The 19,999-nt window shown below is 36.8% G+C and overlaps 1 protein-coding gene and 2 pseudogenes across 1 annotated transcript; all 3 read right to left on the bottom strand.

Moving 5' to 3' along the window:
• Window positions 1-15: 15 nt before the first annotated feature.
• LOC113075120 (protocadherin Fat 3-like) lies at window positions 16-469 on the bottom strand (the record flags this gene model as incomplete). The annotated part of the gene is made up of 1 exon (XM_026247858.1): window positions 16-469. A coding segment is annotated over exon 1 (435 nt), but the record flags the coding sequence as incomplete, so codon positions are not given.
• A 1,088-nt stretch (window positions 470-1,557) lies between these two features.
• On the bottom strand, window positions 1,558-18,160 carry LOC113075119 (protocadherin Fat 3-like; annotated as a pseudogene).
• Window positions 18,161-18,165: 5 nt separating this feature from the next.
• LOC113075121 (protocadherin Fat 3-like) lies at window positions 18,166-19,973 on the bottom strand (annotated as a pseudogene).
• Between the last annotated feature and the right edge of the window lie 26 nt (window positions 19,974-19,999).

The following is a 19,999-nucleotide window of genomic DNA, read 5'->3' as shown; positions in this document are numbered from 1 at the left end:
TGGAAGAAGCAAAACGGTGTCATAAGCTTCTTGTGAGAACTGAGGGGGAGAGTCATTGATGTTCACAACCCTGATTAGGACCTTGGCTGGCTTCTCTGCTGTTAGCTGAGGCCTGCCACTGTCTCTCACATTAACAGAAAAATAAAAAGCACTGAATTTTTCATAGTCCAGTTTAGCTATAGTTCTGACGGAGCCTGTTCCTGAGTCCACAGTAAAGAACAATTTAGCGGTGTCCTCCACAATCTGGAAGACCAGGAGGGCATTGTGATTCTTGTCAGCATCTGTGGCTTCAATTACCAGGGGCTTTCCATCCTCACTTATCACCACACTATTGATGGGGGCTGCCTCACTGATGGTCCCTGTATATGTGAGCTCCTGAAAAACTGGAGGATTATCATTTTCATCAACCACTTGGATGCAGACAGTGACCCTGGAGGCAATCCCAGCCATGTTTACAGCCTGGATCACTAGCATATATGACGAGGTCATCTCAAAGTCAAAATTCCTTTGTGTTGTGATGACACCTGTGTAACGGTTTATTTAAACCTCCTTTGATCATTTCCTTGTATAATGTCATAAATCAGTGTGGTTTGGCTAATTGCACAGACCAATATGACAAAAGTCCCAATAGCCACATTCTCTGTGATCTCAGCCTGGTATTCCTGCTGGGCAAACTTTGGAACTGGAGAAAATCAGACAGAGATATGGCGATCTTTAGCTAAGTTGTGCTACTTAATGCCGGAGTACCTCCATCGGTGGCTATCACAGTAAGGGTATAAAAACCCACAGTTGTAAGGTCCAGCTCTCTGGCTACTGAAATTAAACCAGATAATGGATCTACTCCAAATATGCCACCAGTGTTTCCTGTGAAAAAATGAGATGGTGTCTGTCAGTTCATGATGAAAAGTGCATGTCGGGTAAAGGATACATCAAAGATAAATCTTAAGATTCATGACAGGTTAAAAGAATGAGCTAATGCATCACACTCTGTGGAACAGACAATCAGTTTTACACAAAAACAGCTGAACAATGGAAATATTATCAGGGAGTCTAATAAATTCAAGAGATGAGAACATGATGTTTACCTGAAACAATTGAGTAAACTATCTCCCCGTTTCTCCCTGAGTCTCTGTCTAGTGCGACTACCTGCAAAGCTGACGTTCCTGGAGGAGAAGACTCAAACACTGTACTCTCATAAATAGTGCGAGTAAAAAAAGGAGGCTGGTCATTGGCATCCTCCAAGGTCACAATAATCCGTGCCAGGTCTCTATAATAGGGAATTCTTGATCTTTCACCTAAAAAAGAGGAGGAGAGACAGGGCAACAGACCTGAGGAGAAAAACTAAGATTTTGCATGGAAAAGATTTGTGAGGAAACAAGTAAAAAGAGGAAAAAGTAAAACAAAAAAAAAGAGACAGCAGACAGAAAGGAACAGTTAAAATGTAAATTGTTAAAACTTAAAATCTGGTATGCTGGGCTATATTTATGATTATCATATCATACAGTAAAGTACATATATCATATCATATCATATCATACAGTAAAATTACAGTGGAGTTCAAGAGTCCACACTGATCAAAATATCTGAAACAAAATATAAGCTTATAATTTTGAGCCAATAAAAAATAATTTGTAAAAAATTTTAATATATTTTTAGTTATTATAAATGTATGGTGTTTCTCACCATAAACCGTAAAGGATGTGCTGAGAGCGGATCTCATAGTCCAGTCGATCTGCTATGTACATGACACCAGTACCAGGATTGATCTTAAACAACCGCATGCTTGCCGGATCAAACGCTGCCATGGATAGAATAGCTCAACTTTGCCCTTTCATCCTTGTCCCTGGCCCGGACGCGCAAGATCTCAGTGTCGGCTTGGCGTATCCTCAGACACAGAGACTTCATATGTACGCTCAGAGAAATGGACTGTTGTCATTGCTGTCCAAAAACTTTTATGTAAATCTGTAGATACAGCAGACTGAGTCATTTTTGAATTTTCCAAGAGACATTCAATCTTAGTTAAACAAATACATGAGTAACCTACACTGTTGCAATAGGCTCTTATGTCAAAACAGCTTAAATAAGAAACAGAAAATGCACATGCTAGAGTGACAATTCAATGTAGGTTTCTGGGACACTTAATACTCAGCAGCCCCTGGCATATCTGAAGACATTTTCAGTGAATATTATAAAGATATCTCTTTCACACAGCAAAACTTCTATTGATAAAATTAGATAAAAGATGGCACGCTGCTTAAAATCCTATAGACGTCTCTCTCTTGGATATTTCAACCACATCTGCAGGAATATTTGTGTTTCTGGCAAAGTTAGCAGACTTGTAACATCTGTTAGGAAAAGTTTCCAAGAGGTCTGCATACGAATACACCTACCTGTGTACTAGCTGTGTTTTTCCCATCTGTCACCTGTACCGTCATGTTGTATAGTGACTGTGTCTCAGCATCTAGAGGTCTGGCTATTAATATGGTCCCCATCCGTCTCTGAATATCAAATGGACCATCGTAGTTACCTATTACACCAAAAAAAATCACAGTTAGCATGAAATAAAAGATGAGAAGTGATAGAAAATGCTTTGAATGCACTTTGAATGCACAAATCCAACGAAGACGTAGGCTAAATGTTTAGCAGAAAAGAATCAAGGTAAACACTCTACCAATCGAACTGTCATGCAGTTTGGCACGTCTGTGAGTAATACATTTTTTATGTTTCACAGTGATTCATCAAAGTTTCACAGCTTTCGAACATCAACCGCTTTATGTTGGGATCTTTCCCATCAGCCTCAGGTCTCTTATCTTCGACTCCCACAAACATCTGTGTCAAGTTCAGGCCTCTTCACGGCAGATTCTCAAATCATTAATTCAGGTTCATTCTGACGGATAAGGGCAAACTTTCTGAGCATCTTTAGTATGCATTGCATGCATCTGTTCCAATTCCACTCAATTTCCACTGCACTTAAGTGAGATCAGAAGACCTTAAGCCTGGAAGGTATCTCAGCACTGAAAGTGTTTACAGGATTGAGCGCTTCACGTTTGCCCTCCAGCAAATGGAGTTTTTAAAGCGAGTATCTAAAAGTATCAGATAAACCAGCCAATTTTTTTCCATTTAGGAAAATAACTACAAAATACTGACAGTTAGCCTACCACTGTCAGATGAACAGTTTCCACCACAGGAGCTCTGTGGGATATAAAACATCTCCCGGGACATTCTTCCACCTTCTCAGAAACAGATACAGATGAACAGAGAGAAAAGAAAACAGAAAACTGACATTGAAGTCAAAAGCTCATGTTCAGTTAAACAAATTCAAAAACAACTAGCTTTTAAATGCTAATTCATTCAGGAGTTTTCCAACTAAACTTTACACAAGCAATTCCAACATGCGGGACAACATCTGCAAAGCTCAGCGAATCCTAAATACTAAGGGGGGTTAATCAAAAATACCCTATTTGCAATTGACTAACTTAAGCATCTGTGCATCTTCTGTTGAGTAGAAAGTACAGGTGCAATTATAAATATGTAGTAGAGCTGTAAGCAACAAGCAAATGGAGTAAATCATTGTCAGAATAGTTTACCACAGATATCCACTCCTTTAAATTACATTTACATTTACTCATTTATCCGCACGGTTTTATCCGAAGTAACTGAGGAATGCTACAACACAAATTAATCATCCAAAGCAGACAGTAACATCAGTAATATCAGGGACATTAAAGTTTGCATCCTGACTTAATTTATGACTGGAACTGCTGCATTAATGATGATGCTCACCAATGATGTCGAACCATAAAGGAGTTTCTCTCTGCCAAACAGAGACCTCTCCAACGGACTCATACACTTTGGCGTTTTCCGCCACTGTGAAGTTGTAAACGGCTGCTGTAAATCGCAAGGTTAGTTGCGAAGGCACGGGCTTCCGAATCCATTCAACATGCAAACGGGCGGTCGACCACTTCTGAGGGGTCCCATTGTCAATGGCTTTAATCTGAGAAAAAATGAAGTAAATATTAAGACTGAAAACATTATGCTGTAATAAAGAAAAACTTTCTTTAATATCCACTGAAGTGCCCATATGTATGATACTTTACTGTGAGCATATCATAGCCACCAGCTGTGACCATCTTCCTGGAAGACACCATGGCTGTCTTGGCATCAATTACAAATTTGCCATCGTCATTTCCATCCACGATGCTGTACGTGAGATCTGCATTGGACCCTTCATCTCGATCGTAAGCGAAGACTCTGTAGACTGGATCACCACGTTTGTTACGGTCCCGCTCTGGAAGGCTGATGCGGTACACAGACTCTTTGAATTCAGGCGTATTGTCATTCTCATCTTGAACATGCACTATCACCCAGACAGTGGACTGCCTGAAGATCCCTCCTCCATCCATAACTGTAACCTAGATAAACACATATAGAAAAAATTATGGTGAAAAATCTTCAGAAGATAAAGTAAGCAGTGCATTTTCATTTCAGTGCAAATCTTCAATATTAACAGGTCAAGGAAGCTGCAAATGGAGTTTTAACATTTCCATGTTGTCTCTTCATACCTTCATTCATGCAATCATGTACATATATTTTCACTCATGTCTTTATGACTTATATGTATAATATATGTATACTTTATATATATATATATATATATATATATATATATATATATATATATATATATATATATATATATATATATATATATATATTTGGGGTTAGTAAGATTTTTATTTGGTATCAATTATATTTTTCTTCAGCAAAGATTAGTTAAATTTATCTTAAGTAATAGTAATATTTCGCAATACTGTTTTCCTATATTTTTTAATAAAATGAATGCAGTCTTGGTAAGCATTAAAAAACACCTAAAAAAACATTGTAAAAATGTTGCACATCCCAAAACTTATAAACTAGTATTTGATTTGCATCTATTAATTTTAACTAATATTTAATTAATTTTATCCAATCAAAACAATATACTTTGTCATAACATATTGCACATTTTAGAGTATATTTTACTTCTGTTCTTTAAATCTTGTATCTCATCCCATGTCATTTGTACTGAAAGCTCAAGTTAAGCAACAAACCAGATTTCTGGCAAGCAGACATTATAACCTCAGATTTACATCAAAAGAGTGACTCCAGCCATATCTAGGGCCTTGAGGATGGCTTCTTTTGACTTGTGACTTGACAACAATGAGCCAAAAACCATTCACATACCTTAGCAACTTTACAGCAACTCTTCATCACTCTCTCTCTGTTCTCCAGATAAATAAAAAGACTAAAATACTGATAAACAAACCAGTCCCTACTCACCCTCTAAAATAAATGAATAGAAAAATACATCAATACAACTTCTTCAGAAAACAACACAATGAGCCAACTGATATCACTCTTCTTCATAGAGCTCCACTGGAGATCAGACAGTGGCCACAAAATTGGGGCCGGGGGTATATTACACCACTGCAAAAGTCAGAAGCAGCGTCTCATGAAAGCTTCTACGAACTAAATCTTTAATGACCACCATCCGCCGTCAGCACCACACGCTGGAGACGCTGATGCCTGGGTGGCTGTCAAAGCAGGCACCTTGAGGCACTAGATGTATGATATGAACTTTGGAACTTGAAGCCTGCCGCAGAGTGAATCATAATTTACCGAACACAAAAATCAATGGCCCTCATTCCACTCGGTCCATGTAGAGCAGGGATCACGGGGAGCCACACCCATCCCATTGATCAATGCTACTGTACTGCCCTCATTGAATGATCAGTAATTTAAGAGCTGCTCACCAGACTGTATGAAAATTTGCACATCTGCACGTGTTTTGGTGTTAAATAAGAGTCCTTGGTCAATAAGCACTGGCTTTATCCTATCTGTCACTCATAATGCAAATGTAGACAAGTCATTTGCTGTACTGCACCTCATTATAAGATTTCATCATTAGAAATAAAAAAGCACATGGAAACACTGTTACCTTTATATGTGTAAATCAATTCCTCACCATAGATACTACAACTGATTCTCCTTATATTCAAATAAATTCAATAGGTTACTGGTAGCATCTCGCTATTTCATTGGACGTGAATATTTCAATTTATGAATGTGTTCCTAAAACAGATCAATTAATAAGTCAGTGTGTGTATGATGATAGTCAATAAAATTCTTGAGGCTGTTGATCGGTAATCATTTTAGGCTGCTTTGTACAGCAGTTACATCATAGTTTTGTCACTTATGACTATTACATAACTTTATTTTATGAACTAACAAAACTGCCCTTGAGAATCGATGAATCAATGTATTTGATGTATACTTAAAGGGATAGTTCACCCAAAAATAAAATCTGGAACTATTTACTTGCATTCATGTCATTTTTTTTATTTAATATAAAATAGGAATTATATAGAATGTACATGCTCTTCTTTTCCATACAATGAAAGTTAATGGATACTCACATGAAGACATAGAGCGTGGTAGTATTGAACCAGAGTTTTTTTGTTTTTGTTTTTTTTTGCCTCTTTATAGGCCTTGAATGGTTAAATACACACACTTATACTGTATGTGTCAAAAAAAAAAGAATTATTTGCAAGTATCTTTATAAAACAGTAATTTAGGTCTTAAGTGACAGCAAACAACTGAGAAAGAAAACACATCTGTAAAAAAATATTGGATCTGGGCAGCTCTTAAAGTAACAGCAGTCTAATATTCCTGCTGTCTGTCATGTTAATCAAACAACAAAAGAGAGAAAATATCTCACTGCTCTTGACCAAATCTCTTTTGTAACTTTAATAAGAAGAAATTAGCAATTTACACAGTGTAGAATATGCAGTTTTTATACATTTGATTATTTTTTTTACAATGTATGTTATGTACCATTTCTTATTTATTTGTTGTTGTTTTTTGTCCTATTGCTAATAATTTGTTTCTTATTCTTATTTAATCATGGATTGTTTACTTGTTTTTACTGAGCGTGAGTTTTTATATTTTATATATATTTTTTATTTATATAAGTATTAGTTTTTTTATATATATTTATATATTGATACTGGTGGCAAGAATTATAACATTTCTATTGGATCAAAAATCATAAAGACCTTATTTAAAGCAAAAACAACTATTGTGATATATACATGTATCAGAACCATGAAATAAAATTACTCATATTGTGATATAAGATTTTGGTCATATCACCCACCCCTAGTATGTATACAACTCTAAATATTCCAAGTCTCACAATATTACTCAGGAAATAACTGAAGTAATTTCTCCCTATAAATTTTCCCTCCATTCAATTTCATGTTCACATTCAAATACACTGTTTAACCTCATCCTTCTTAACATGTAATGTAGGTTGTCCTAAGAACGTTAAGTCTTTTTTAAGCTTGAAAACAAAATGCAAATATAGTATATTAACTGTTTTCATCATTGATAATAATAAGAAATAATTCTTAAGCTCCAAACCAGCATATTAGAATGATTTCTGAAACATCATGTGACACTGAACACTGCTAATCCGCTTCGCCATCACAGGAGTAAATTACATTTTAGAATATATTAAAATGGTGATATCAAGATGGAATGTCCCAAACTGAAGTTCAAATGGAAAGCATCATTAATAATGGCAGTTTTTCTTTTCTTGTTTAAATTACCCCTCTAAAGAAGAATTCAGTACCTCTAAGAAGTGCTCTGCTTGTTGCTCTCTGTCCAGTTTCCTTGATGTGGTGGTGATCAGTCCTGAAAAACATTTTAAAAAAATGATAAAACTGAATAAGCTGCAAACTTCTTTGACAACTGTGCAATGAAAGAGCTGCAACAATCCCCATGGAAAGCCACTCCACTCGACAATGATTAATAACATGTCAGCAAGGATGCATACATTTACACAACACCGTTTGTTTTATTGCAGAAAAACAGCCGCTCACGACACAAGGGCCTTTGGCGTAAGCCCACAGATGACATGTGGTGAATGCATAGGGTTATTTTTCAAACTCCTAGTGGCTTTAAAAACACTTCATTGCAGAAAGAACAGCAAAGATTGAGAACAGGAAGACATTCCTGAATATAAATGCTTCCTTAAGGCACAAGACATCTGGATGCTGGAGTCTGAAGGTAAATAATTTTAAGCAGGTCTATGGGTTAGTCAACAATTCCTGCTGTGGATATACTGACAAGCTGTAGAGGGCTTGAGAGTCTCAAAAAGAAATAGAGAACAAAAACATATTTACCCATCCTCATCTCTTGTTCAAAGCCCATATGACTTTTTCTCTTCCGTCGATCACAAAAAGAAAAGTTTGAAGAATGTATAACTTATATTTGAGTCAGTTTCTCTTCCAGAGTGTGCACATCAGTAATACAGTTGACACTTCTGTGGTGTTTTTGCATCCTTTTTGAAGAGTACATTTCTCCTTCTGTGTTCCACACAAAGTGATATGTGAGATTTTCAGCTTAATCTGTTTTTAAAAAGTATATACACCATGTACAAACATACTGCAAATTTCAGAATTTTGTAACACTGCAACCATTTCAGCACAAGTTCCCATTATTTACCTAACATAAATCTATTGTATGTGCTTTCTGAGCTTGTGATTCTCTGTGAAATATAACCATGGCAACAAAAGAACTCCTGATGGCACAGGTTGAAGGGCTCCGCTGGAATCCACGGTATTCCATAATGTGTGTCATCCAGAGAGACTCAATTAGAGAAATTAGAGAAGCTATGAACTCACAGAGCCGATGAGGGACTGAAGCACAACAAGTAAAGGATTTTCACTCATAAGCCTTTCATTTAAGTATTCTAATATTGTCAGGAGGACATTTGTAACTAAAATAATTCCTACAAGATATGACTCTATTAGAGGCAAGCGCTCTACACTAATAATCAAACATGCACTCTCTATTTTCAGTATGCAGTAATTGGTTGCTGGCTTAGTCAAAGCACATTTGTTTTCATAAAAGAGCTCACAATGCAATTTATCTGAACACTTAGGCTGAGTTTAACAGACAATCACGAAAAGAGAGCAAGATAAGTGAGGAGCAATTACAACGGCTTTTTCCCAGCAGTAGCTGAAGTTAAAGTAGAATCTATGACTGCAGTCCAGGGGCAAAATATAAAATGTTCAAGGTTTGATACTTTTGGGTTGATTCGGCCGTAATTTCATTTCCTTCCATGCATTGTTTTTCATATATTTCATCCTTGAACACTCAAAGGCTTTCATACGGAGTGAAATACAGTGTTACCTCTCTGCTCACTACATATAAATGCATGCACACACTCGCTCACATCTCATTATATATATTGAGTAAGATTTATTGAGCTTAAACCTCTGTATTCCAGTGTAAATATGTGGTGCCACATGCTGCCTTGGAGGGATTTGCCGATAGTAGAATGAAAAGCTTTCCTGCTGGCAACCAAACCTTGTTTAATTAATTCACTGACTACAGCTGCATACATAAGCTCCCATGACTCACTTCTCAAATGACAAGGAAAGCAGCACCTCGGTGTAATCAGCAGTGCAGCATGCACCCAGCATGCCATGGGATCAGAGCTCTGCATGTGTGTTAGCACTTCACACTAGAATGTCCTGACACTGAGCAGATTACAGCCTGTGCTGCTCAGTTTGTTTAGTAGTACTTGTGAAAGTGTTCATGAACGCGAAAGATGGGAGATTGGACTGGAGGATAGCGCACTGGAAATTCAAAGGAAAATATGATCAAAGATTATTTGCTCATATTCAGAGGAAAATAAATTATTTATTATTTATTTCCCATAGATCTGCTTATTTTCTGTAGGTTGAAAATGTAAATGATATAAATTGATGCAGAATAATCTCATATATTACTAATGTTTATTTTTATAAATAAATATATATATATATATATATATATATTATTATATATTGTTTTTATATTTTAAATGTAAACTAGAAATGCATGCAGTTCAATCTCACACATAATACTAAATTCTTATTTATATATTAAAAATAATATTATCTCATCCCTACAAAAGTAATATATTTAATACATTTATTACATACTAAGTATAGTTCAAATCTATTACTGATTTAACTACTAATATAAAAATTCTAACTTTATTTAGTGTACTACTTGCACGCAATGCAAATTTCTTAATATTAAGCCTAAAATGTATTTTAATGTCACTATTGATGAGGATTGAATGACATTTTAATAATATCCAGAGATTTTCCTTGCAATAGTTCCATTTTAACACAATCAAATCTTTAGTATATCTTTAGTTAGACTTCAGCACGTTTTTTATTTGTATATTAAAAATGTAAGTTACATAAAATGTAAATTGCATAAATGTACATGCATTTATACAGATCACTTATTAATTCCTAAATAAATGTATTGCGTTCATTTAGAAAGTGCATCAAAGAACTAAATGTAATAAATAAATCAGAAAATGAATTAACAAAAGTCTATATTTAAAGTTTTGTCTTTCATTGTTGAATTACCTTCATAATTTAAATCCTTTGTAATTTCCAGCAAAAACTGATATGTGCGACTAAATGTGATTTGCCTTATTTAACCTATAATTAATTGAAAAAATAAAATGAAATCGCAGCATTGGTAATATAATGAAAAATAAAATAATTTATGAGTTTTTCTCAAAAAATAAAAAATAAACAAAATTGTATTACCTGTGTTGGAATCGATGGAAAAGAAGTTCTGAGGATTCCCAGCTGTGATACGATACATGAGACGGCTATCTGAGGCGGTAACGTCCGGGTCCTGGGCTTGGATACGGACCACAGACACGTCTTTGGGAGAGTTCTCCATGACGTACGGGTGGTAGACGGGCTCAGAGGTCAAAGGTGCATTATCATTCACATCCTCCACCTGGATAAATACCTCAACAGAGGCAGAGAGCGGCACCACGCCACGGTCTGTTGCATACACCGTTAGCCAGTATGAATCCTGAGTCTCACAGTCTAGGCTGCCAGTGGTGTAAATCATTCCTGTAAGAACAGAGAAAACACATATTTAATATCGATCACCTGTTTGATGAATTCAACAAGAAGTACTTCACACACTTTGTGAGCTTTTATGACATTTTTTATGACACATCAACCACTATCAGTACTCTGGCCTGAGTGAGCTGGGAACATTCACTTATTTTTCAAGCTATCCATAACTTGGTTTGTGATTCAACTACACATCAAAAGCGTCCAACCCTACCATGAGTCAAACTTTGGTGTCAAACTTTATTAAACTGTAATGTGCCTAACATTTTGAGGAGATTACAGTCAGGCTGAAAGATTAATGTTTTTAGACACACACTCCCAGAAACCAGAGTCAGTTCAGCAGAGTGTTTCAAAACCAGAGCCGGTGGGGTCTGCCTAAAAGTGTAATTTCTCTTCAGATTTTCTCCAGGGAAATTTACTCAACTGTCAACGATACCTGAGACCAACCTAAAGCAATTTAGTGAAAATGCTTTTTTTTTTTTTTGCAAAGGTTTGTTCTCTTACTACAGTCTATTGCCCATAACTCAATTGTGAAACGATTAGATGCATATAAAAGAATCTGCAATAAATTATTATATGTGGCATGAGCTACATAGAAATCACTGTTATAGGATTCAAAGGGGCTAGTTGTCACAAAAAGTTTTCGTCAGTCTTTCTACATATTGTGTGAACGTAGTATTTTCTAATATTTTGTGTAGATTAAAAATGTAAATTAAAACAATGTATGCATTATAATATACAGGACTGTCAATTTAATATCTTAATTTAGTGATAAGTTATACTATATGATAAATTAACCAGATGTATAATTAAGTCTATAATTAATGCCTCTGTTTATGCTAATACATTAAATCATCATAAAACTATTTGCAGCCCTACAGTACAACGTAAAACATTATATTTTATGTTAGAAAAAAATACTGTGGTGATGTAATACAGTAGGCTACATGAGATGTGAGACAGTAAGACACAGAAATTTACTGAAGTGAAAAGTGTGACAATTAGCCCCGGTCTCCTCTATATAACACTGTGTCAAACAGTCTGTTTACACTTTAGGTGTAATTCAGTTACACTTTGCAGGGGACATATTTGCTGAGCAGACAGATTTTTAGCTGGTGGTGTCCAATCCAAACTGACATCTTGGACATACCACTAACTTTAGATGGACTGGGAATCCCACCGCAGGGTACAATAGTTCCACTCAGAGACTGTATGACCTTCAGGTCTTCAGCACAGCACATCTAATCATTCCTGACCAAAGTGCTGGCTCTGCCATTCTGTGATTAGGAGCACTTCGACATTGCATCAGGGGCACATGTAAATACGGTCACTGGTAGGAAGGGGCATCGCTGACAGAATGACCCATTTCATGGCTGTGCAATGCAATGCAATGAGTCGATCGATCAACCATGGCACAGAACAAAATCACCCGGCCGTGAAGTGATTCAGCCGAGGGGATTCCGACCCTCACAGCCAGCAGAAGCTGGGAAAATAAGAGGAGAACTCATACAGCATGCAGGTCCCTGATTCTTACTAAAACCTTAAAAGCATTGAGAAGTAGGACACCCGAGGGGACAAAGACACAAAGGATATGGGTGAAAAACTAAACAGGGACATCTGAAGCTGACTGAATGGTTGCTCAGTGAGCTAACACAGTGTGACAGGTCAGTTTGCCTGAAGGAAATCTGCTATATTCACAATACACACCTTCAAAGAAAAACAAAACAGTTCCCCTTATTTTACTTTTTGATCAACCTGTTAAACAAAAAGGGAAGGCACAAAACACACAGATGAAGCAGAAAAACACTGTCTCAAAAAGTACTCTGACCTCATTCACTAAAATTTTGTGTATAATAATTTGTGTATATTCTAGGGGTGTAATGTTACACGCATTAGAAATTTGATACTGTATATTGGTACTTTTGATAAGAAACAAAGTCTCATCTTTCAAATTCTGTCAATTTTTTAGGTAATTCAAACAATAAGTGGTGATTTGACAGTCTTTGATGTGGAGTGACATCGCTGTATAAATGCTTCAGTTCAAACGGCAGTGTTTCCTCCTTTCTACTAGTTTAATGCAAAAAAAAACATGAATGAGCAACTCATGCCTCATTTAATCCCTCAATCAGTCTTTCAACCGCGTAAATACATCAATAAAACAGCTTGTAAACAAAATGTCACGTAGCATATTATTTACCTCACGCAAGTCTTCAGTCAACAGCTCTTTAGTTCACTAGTTTAGAGAATTTCACGAAATATTAGACTCGTTATGTTTTACTTTACCTGTCTTAATATTTAATGTAGTTTAAATAAATCTGTTATTAAAAGTTGTGTAAAAAATAAATATTTCAACAACAATTAAACATTTATAATTTAGAAGGAAATGTAAAATCTGCATTATGCGCAATTTACATGTTTGCATACAATTAATTTTTTTGGTTGAGTGTTGATTATTGTATTTAAAATTAGATTTAAGTTAGGGTGCTGTTGTTAATTGTAAACTGAGGTAGATTTTTATCCCTAAGAAAATTTTAATTATAATAGAAAATTTTAAGGAGAGAGCAATTTGTTCAATAAAACGCTTTCTTTAAATATATATATAAAAAATATATATATATATGAAGAGCAATTTAATGTTTAGTGTTTAATATTTTCCCCTTGCTGTAGGCTACTGAAACCATACCGAACCATGACGCCAAAACCAAGGTACCCCTATTATGTTTTTTATGCAAAATTTCAGACGGATTCACTTTGCATTCTATTGCATGTCCACATTCTACCCAGAGCTAGTAATTTAAATAAAATATGCACAAACTATGACCTATGATCCAGACTGTGTCAGTGTTCCTTAAAAACTCACACAGGGTATTACTAATGTATTTTAAGTCATAAAATAGAATGTGAAAATACCTTGAACTTGAGCAACCATGGACCTTATTTCTGGAATTTAATCATAAACACACTGAAAAATCCCTTCGGTACAATGGAATTTAAAGTGCTGAAATTTTAACTAATTTCTAGGTTTTGGCCTACAAAAATTTTACCCCTGCAGCACTATTATCAAACCATGTCAAAACACAACAAATGTTTTTTATTGTGTTTACATGGTCTTGCTGTCAAATTTTTACTTTATACTAAATTAGAAACTTGAAAAATATATATTTTTTTTTTAAAGAAACCTGTTTTTTGTCTAAAAACACCATATTCTATAACATATATTATAATACAGCATGTGATATATATGAGATATATATGAGACTGTATTAAGAGTATGTGTATTTGCAACTCTAAACTCTAACAGTATATTGTATGTCTAAAGTCTCAGAATTTCTAAACATGAAGGCTACAAAATAATAAATTGAAATTAAATTAACCTCTTTTTCGGTCTTTGATCCCTCCAGTCTTCCTATGACTAATCAAAACCCAGCAGAGAGAAATGATTAAACCTTTAATTTAGGTCATAAATAACGTTAAGACTTAGAAACTTTCAGATAGGCACTAAATAAGATTGGTCCATTTGAAGCAGGTTATCAAGCTGAAAGGTTTCTTTATGATCAGTTCTCATGAGATTAGCAAAAGTCAACACGTATCAACCAGGCACTTAAATGATAAGCAATTTGAGCTAAAAATAGGAGCCTTTCAGACCCAAACAGAAAATGAGGGTTAAATGAAAAGTGTACCAATTAATCTAGATAGTTCCAGTTAAATTGAATTTGATGGATGGAGAGAAGGTTCGCTAATGAGCCGTTTCTTTGATTTTTTTTATATTGCAATAGGAGTAAATTGGGGTTCAATTCAGTCTGAAATGCAGCCAAAAATACTCTTATTACATTTACCTCTTGCAACTCCGAGAATACAGAAAACATATCATCTATTAACATAGAGTTTTCCAGGAGTAAACAGCCTTTGAAATTCGTCAAGATGTATGAAGTTGGCTTTTTTTAAACCGATACATGAGATAACTATATATCCCAAAAAGTTATTTGACATAATCATACAATATTACATGATTTAATCATATATATATATATATATATATATATATATATATATATATATATAAAATAATAAACTTTATGCCAAACTGCTGTAATAAAAGCAATGATCACACTGAGAATACAGCACACTATATACATTCATATACTGAGAAATCACATCAGTCGTGTCATAAATATGACAGAACGCATAAAAAAGTGACACAAGTTTCAATGCTGTCTGGAACAGGACTCTACAGACATGTTTTCCACAGTTTTGATTCAAAGATCCTAGCTTTGAAGCTGAGGTTGTTTTGATGGAGTCCCACAGGTTCTGATGCTGAGGCTCAGAAATTTTATAAAACACGAGGCCTGTTCCAGCTCAAATTAAAGAGACACAGATTTGCACTAAATGCCTGATTTTGTAAAGCATTTGAACACATGAAACTAATTTGCTGTCGCGAAAGGGACTAGAGCAATGCAAACGATTTGACACGCTGCAATTGGCTTTCACCTGATTGTGAATCTCAAACCACTGATCATGTCATTGAAAGCAGCACTAAATCCATCTGCGTCTTTAGCTTTACAAGCCATTGCTTTTAGCATTCATCATTATTCATGAGAGTCAACCAACAGGTGTGTATTATAAACATCAAGGACTGCTTATGGAGCTAGGAGGCAGAAAATCGGTGCTGTGTCCTTCAACTGAAACATATTTAAAAGGATTATTATGTGTTTTGTGGTTAGCAATATCACAAAGAGTTCCCAATTATCCTCTAAGAACTTGCAAATTAGAGAAAATAACCATTTCAAATGCAAGTCACATTGACACGCATGCCATTTAGTTTAATAGCAGATGTTTTGCTGCAAGTGAAATTGTAGCCATAATGCAACTTCATAATATTCTTAATATTTGGTGTCACCATTTTAATTTCAAATTCCTTGAAAAAAAATCTATTCATATTTTAAGATGTAAACAATCAAATATTCATAGTTTGTCCTGAATTTAGAACATAATCAAGCAGAACTAAGCCATCAACTCATCCTTCATGTCTACAAACAAGATCAAGGGCAGTTCTTTTTATGCCAGGCATCTTGAATTATCTGGAGTTCACAAGCATTGCACCTAAACATGCTGAAAAGGCATTTTTCTCTTTCAGCATAAATCTTTTCTCTGTCTCTTTCATTCTATTCCAAATCTGCATCTGTGTTACGGTCTGAGAGAAGTTTCCTCTGTATGCCATGCAGGCATCAATAGGAAAACCCTTGATATTTCCGCTGAATTACAATCAGAGTTCAAGAAGTCTGTAAGAGGAACTGGGCTTGTGGTAAAGATCCTCGACTCCCTTATGCTCCAAAAATATGTTATCTTTCAAAAAGAAAAACAGAATACAGCAGTCTTGTGCACTGTGTGGGGATGTGAAGCACAAGCAGCCCTTCGCATAGGTGTCTGAGAGATTTTGACATAAAGGACTTAACCTGACTCTGGAGAAAAAGAGGCCAAATCTCAGAGGCAAATTAGAGCTGAACTTGTTTCTCGACAGGCGTCTGAGTGAGAGTGCACTCTGATTTATTTCCCAAAGTGTGGGCAGGAATACCAATGCTTGCTCAAAGCAGCAGAGAGCTCTGCCGATAAGGCCTTCATAAATCCCACCAGCTTTTTTAGTTCACACTTGCATCTGAGCAATGAGACTTCGTATATAGGAATCACTTTACATACACAACTTCAACCCAACACGTCTCCACTGGTAGCCGAGATCAAGTGGTTTTGATTTCCTCTTGTTTGGATGTCTATTGAATGAACTGCCCACGTTCAATCACCTCAAAATCAAGTGACAGCGACAAGGACTCATAACACACCAAGCAACATGGCAGCTAAATGGATCTTGGTAGGTGGATATGTAGTGGGCGTGCTGAGCCAACGCCACTGTCCTTACTTGTCCCAGTGGTTTTACTTTGAAGATGAAAGACAACTCTTGTTCTCATGTATCCGATTCCCCTACAACTTGTCTTTTGCTGCTGTTAGGGCATTCAATTCTCTGTGGAAAATCCATGCTCATTTGAGGTTCTGGCACAAGCGTGCACCACTTGCTTACTTTAAACAGGGACCTGATTAACAGCCTAATTAGCTGACATGTGAATGGAGGACCACAGTTACATCCTACTGCCTGATGTAGTTCTCTAATCAATAGTCATTAGTTGTAATTAATAGTGAAGTTGGCACCACATAACAAGTCATAACTAAGCAGCTAAGTATTTTTTCTTCTTTAGTGTTACAATCACCAGATCTTACAGCATTCTGAAAATCACAGACTGTGAAAATCACAGAGTAACACCTTTTCAAACCACACACCTCAAGTCCTACCTTTCTAGGTCAGTGGTCTTCTCCAGTGACGGCAATTCCAGAGGCAATTGTAGACTCAGAGCACAAATTCATTGCCAAGAGAAATAACGTCACTGTGACCTTTTAATACCATTCAGTCAGCACACTGCAGTAAAATGTTAAGGCATAAATTCACAACCGTTTTCACAGGTTTTGTTTTATTGTGCAAACATCGACTTCAGGACTGGTTAGTCTTCAAAAAAGACAAAGAATAGCAGACAGCACAACCAAGAGGCCATAAAGAATCAAACAATAGATACCTGTTTCTTCATCAATAGAGAACCTTCCAAGACCACTTCTAGCTTTTGATAGAGTATCTGATCACTTCATCTCTGCCCTTGTCATCATCTTGAGCAGTCACCTGGAGGACACTTGTTCCGTGCCGAGAGTTTCCTTCACAGTGCCTCTCATTGCGAATTCTGAGAAATATGGCTTGTTGAGGTTCTCATTGACGTCAATGACTTCCACTTCAAGATAAGACTCAGAGTGAAGCTTGACTGGAAAACCCAAGTCCTCTGCCACCACTGAGAGATTGTAAAATTGTTGCTTCTCATAGTCCAGGTCTTTGGCCACTTTAATGGCACCACTTTCAGGATGGATCTTAAATGTTCCATTGAAATCATTGGGCAGGGAGTATCTCACCCATCCTCCAGATCCGATGTCAGGATCTTGCGTTTGCACCCAAGCTATAACTGCACCTATAGGGAGGTCCTCCAATACATGGCAACTGTAGCTCCTGGGAATAAACATAGGGGCACAGTCATTTACATCCTCGAGGTACACTTTCAGTGTTGTCTCTGAGAACATCTGATTCCCTCTTTCTGCCCTTATCCCTGGCCTGAATTTTGATGGTGAAATCCGAAACAGACTCCCTGTCCAAGAGACTACACACATAAACAGAGCCAGTCTCACTGTTAATGGCAAATGAAGGGGTGTTTGTTAACAAGGTGTATGAGATTTCACCGTTCTGACCAAGATCTTCATCTGTGGCTGTGACTTGAATCACTTCCGTGCCAATAGCTGCATTCTCTGGTATAATGGCAGTATAGCTCTCAAGGGAGAATTTTGGGCTATTATCATTCACATCATCAATGTTAACTGTCAGCAATCTCCAGCTGGATCTCTGTGGAACACCCAAGTCATATATAGTTATGTTGAGAAGGTACCGATCTGCTCGTTCACGGTCCAGTGGCTCATAGATGTATATTAAGCCACTTTCCATGCCAATATTGAAGCAGTTGTCAATGTTCCCATCTGATATGGCATGCAGAATGAGACCATTGAAGCCTGTGTCACCGTCATTTGTTTTCACTTGAAGGACACTGGCTCCCAGGGGCATGTCCTCACGAACTACAATGTCAGAAGGAAAGGATTCAAATTGAGGCGTCTGTCTGTTGACAGAAAATAGATCGCTGTAGCCTTCCTCCACTTTGGATTTGCTAATGGCAAGTGGCTCTTTTCAGAAGTTTCTCAGCTAACTTCTGTGCCACTTTTGTGTCTTCGACAATTGAAACTTCTTGCTGGCATTCTGCCCTCTGACCCAATGATATATTTACAAAGGTGGGTTGTGGAGAGCAGCTCCCCATCTGACGCTGCTATTTTTAAGCTGAACTGTTCATTCTTTACACTCTTTGAGGAGGGGTTCTTTTTAATGGACAACATCCCCCGAGTCCGGGTTTAAGAGTGAAGACATCTTGCTCATTTCCAGACAGAATATTATATTTAAACCAACCCAAGCTCATCGATATCAATGGCAGACATTATGATGATCGTCTTGACCCACAGGAAAATCGCGTCCTATAGTACCTTTACATGACACACGCTCAAAAAGAAGGTTTGGTTATCATTAATGTTCAACACTTGTACCGTGACATTGACTTCACTTTCTCGTCTGTAAGGTGATCCCCAGTCTGAGGCTCGGACGGCGAACATGTAGGTCTCCAAAGACGATTCAAAATCCAGTTCCTTGGATGTCGTCAGCTCTCCTGTATTTTGGTTGATGACAAATGGAAGGGGCTGAAGGCTGGCTATGCTGTATGTTATGCACCCATTATCACCTTTATCATCATCCACGGCTGATATAGTGAGAATGACAGTGCCAGTGGGGATGCTCTCATTGATAGATACTTCATAAGATTTGCTGGTAAACACTGGGTAGTTGTTGTTAGCATCCTCAACAGTGATTTGCACCTTTGCTGTCATGCCACTTACGGTCTCCTTCACCTCTAAATTGAAGAGCTCCTGTTTTAATGTGGTAAACTGTTGTGCTGTTGAGATGACACCGGTGAGTGGATTAATGATAAAATAAATTGAATCTGAGGTCAGGCTTAGAGCATAGCTGAAGACAGGCGGTCTTGGAGATATCCTAACAGTGTCTATTATAGTCCCTGGTGGTGCAATCTCAATAACTGAGGTTTTGTAAATCTTTTTTTCAAAACTCACGTGCACAGACTTTGGTTTTTTCACTAAGAGCTGAACAGACTGAGTGTTGGAGAGTCTTGGTGGTGTTCCACGGTCTTTGGCTTGAAAAGTGAGATTGCAACCATAAGGAAATTTATCCCAGTTGACTGGTTCAGACATCTTCAGCTTGTATTCATTTCCAAGTGGAGCTCTGTCAAGGATAAACTGCTCCTGTGGGTCACCTGCGATGATGGCAA

Source organism: Carassius auratus, unplaced genomic scaffold, assembly GCF_003368295.1.
Source record: "Carassius auratus strain Wakin unplaced genomic scaffold, ASM336829v1 scaf_tig00016386, whole genome shotgun sequence".
In the NCBI taxonomy this organism is placed as follows: domain Eukaryota; kingdom Metazoa; phylum Chordata; class Actinopteri; order Cypriniformes; family Cyprinidae; genus Carassius; species Carassius auratus.
This window is presented reverse-complemented; position numbering and strand designations above follow the sequence as displayed.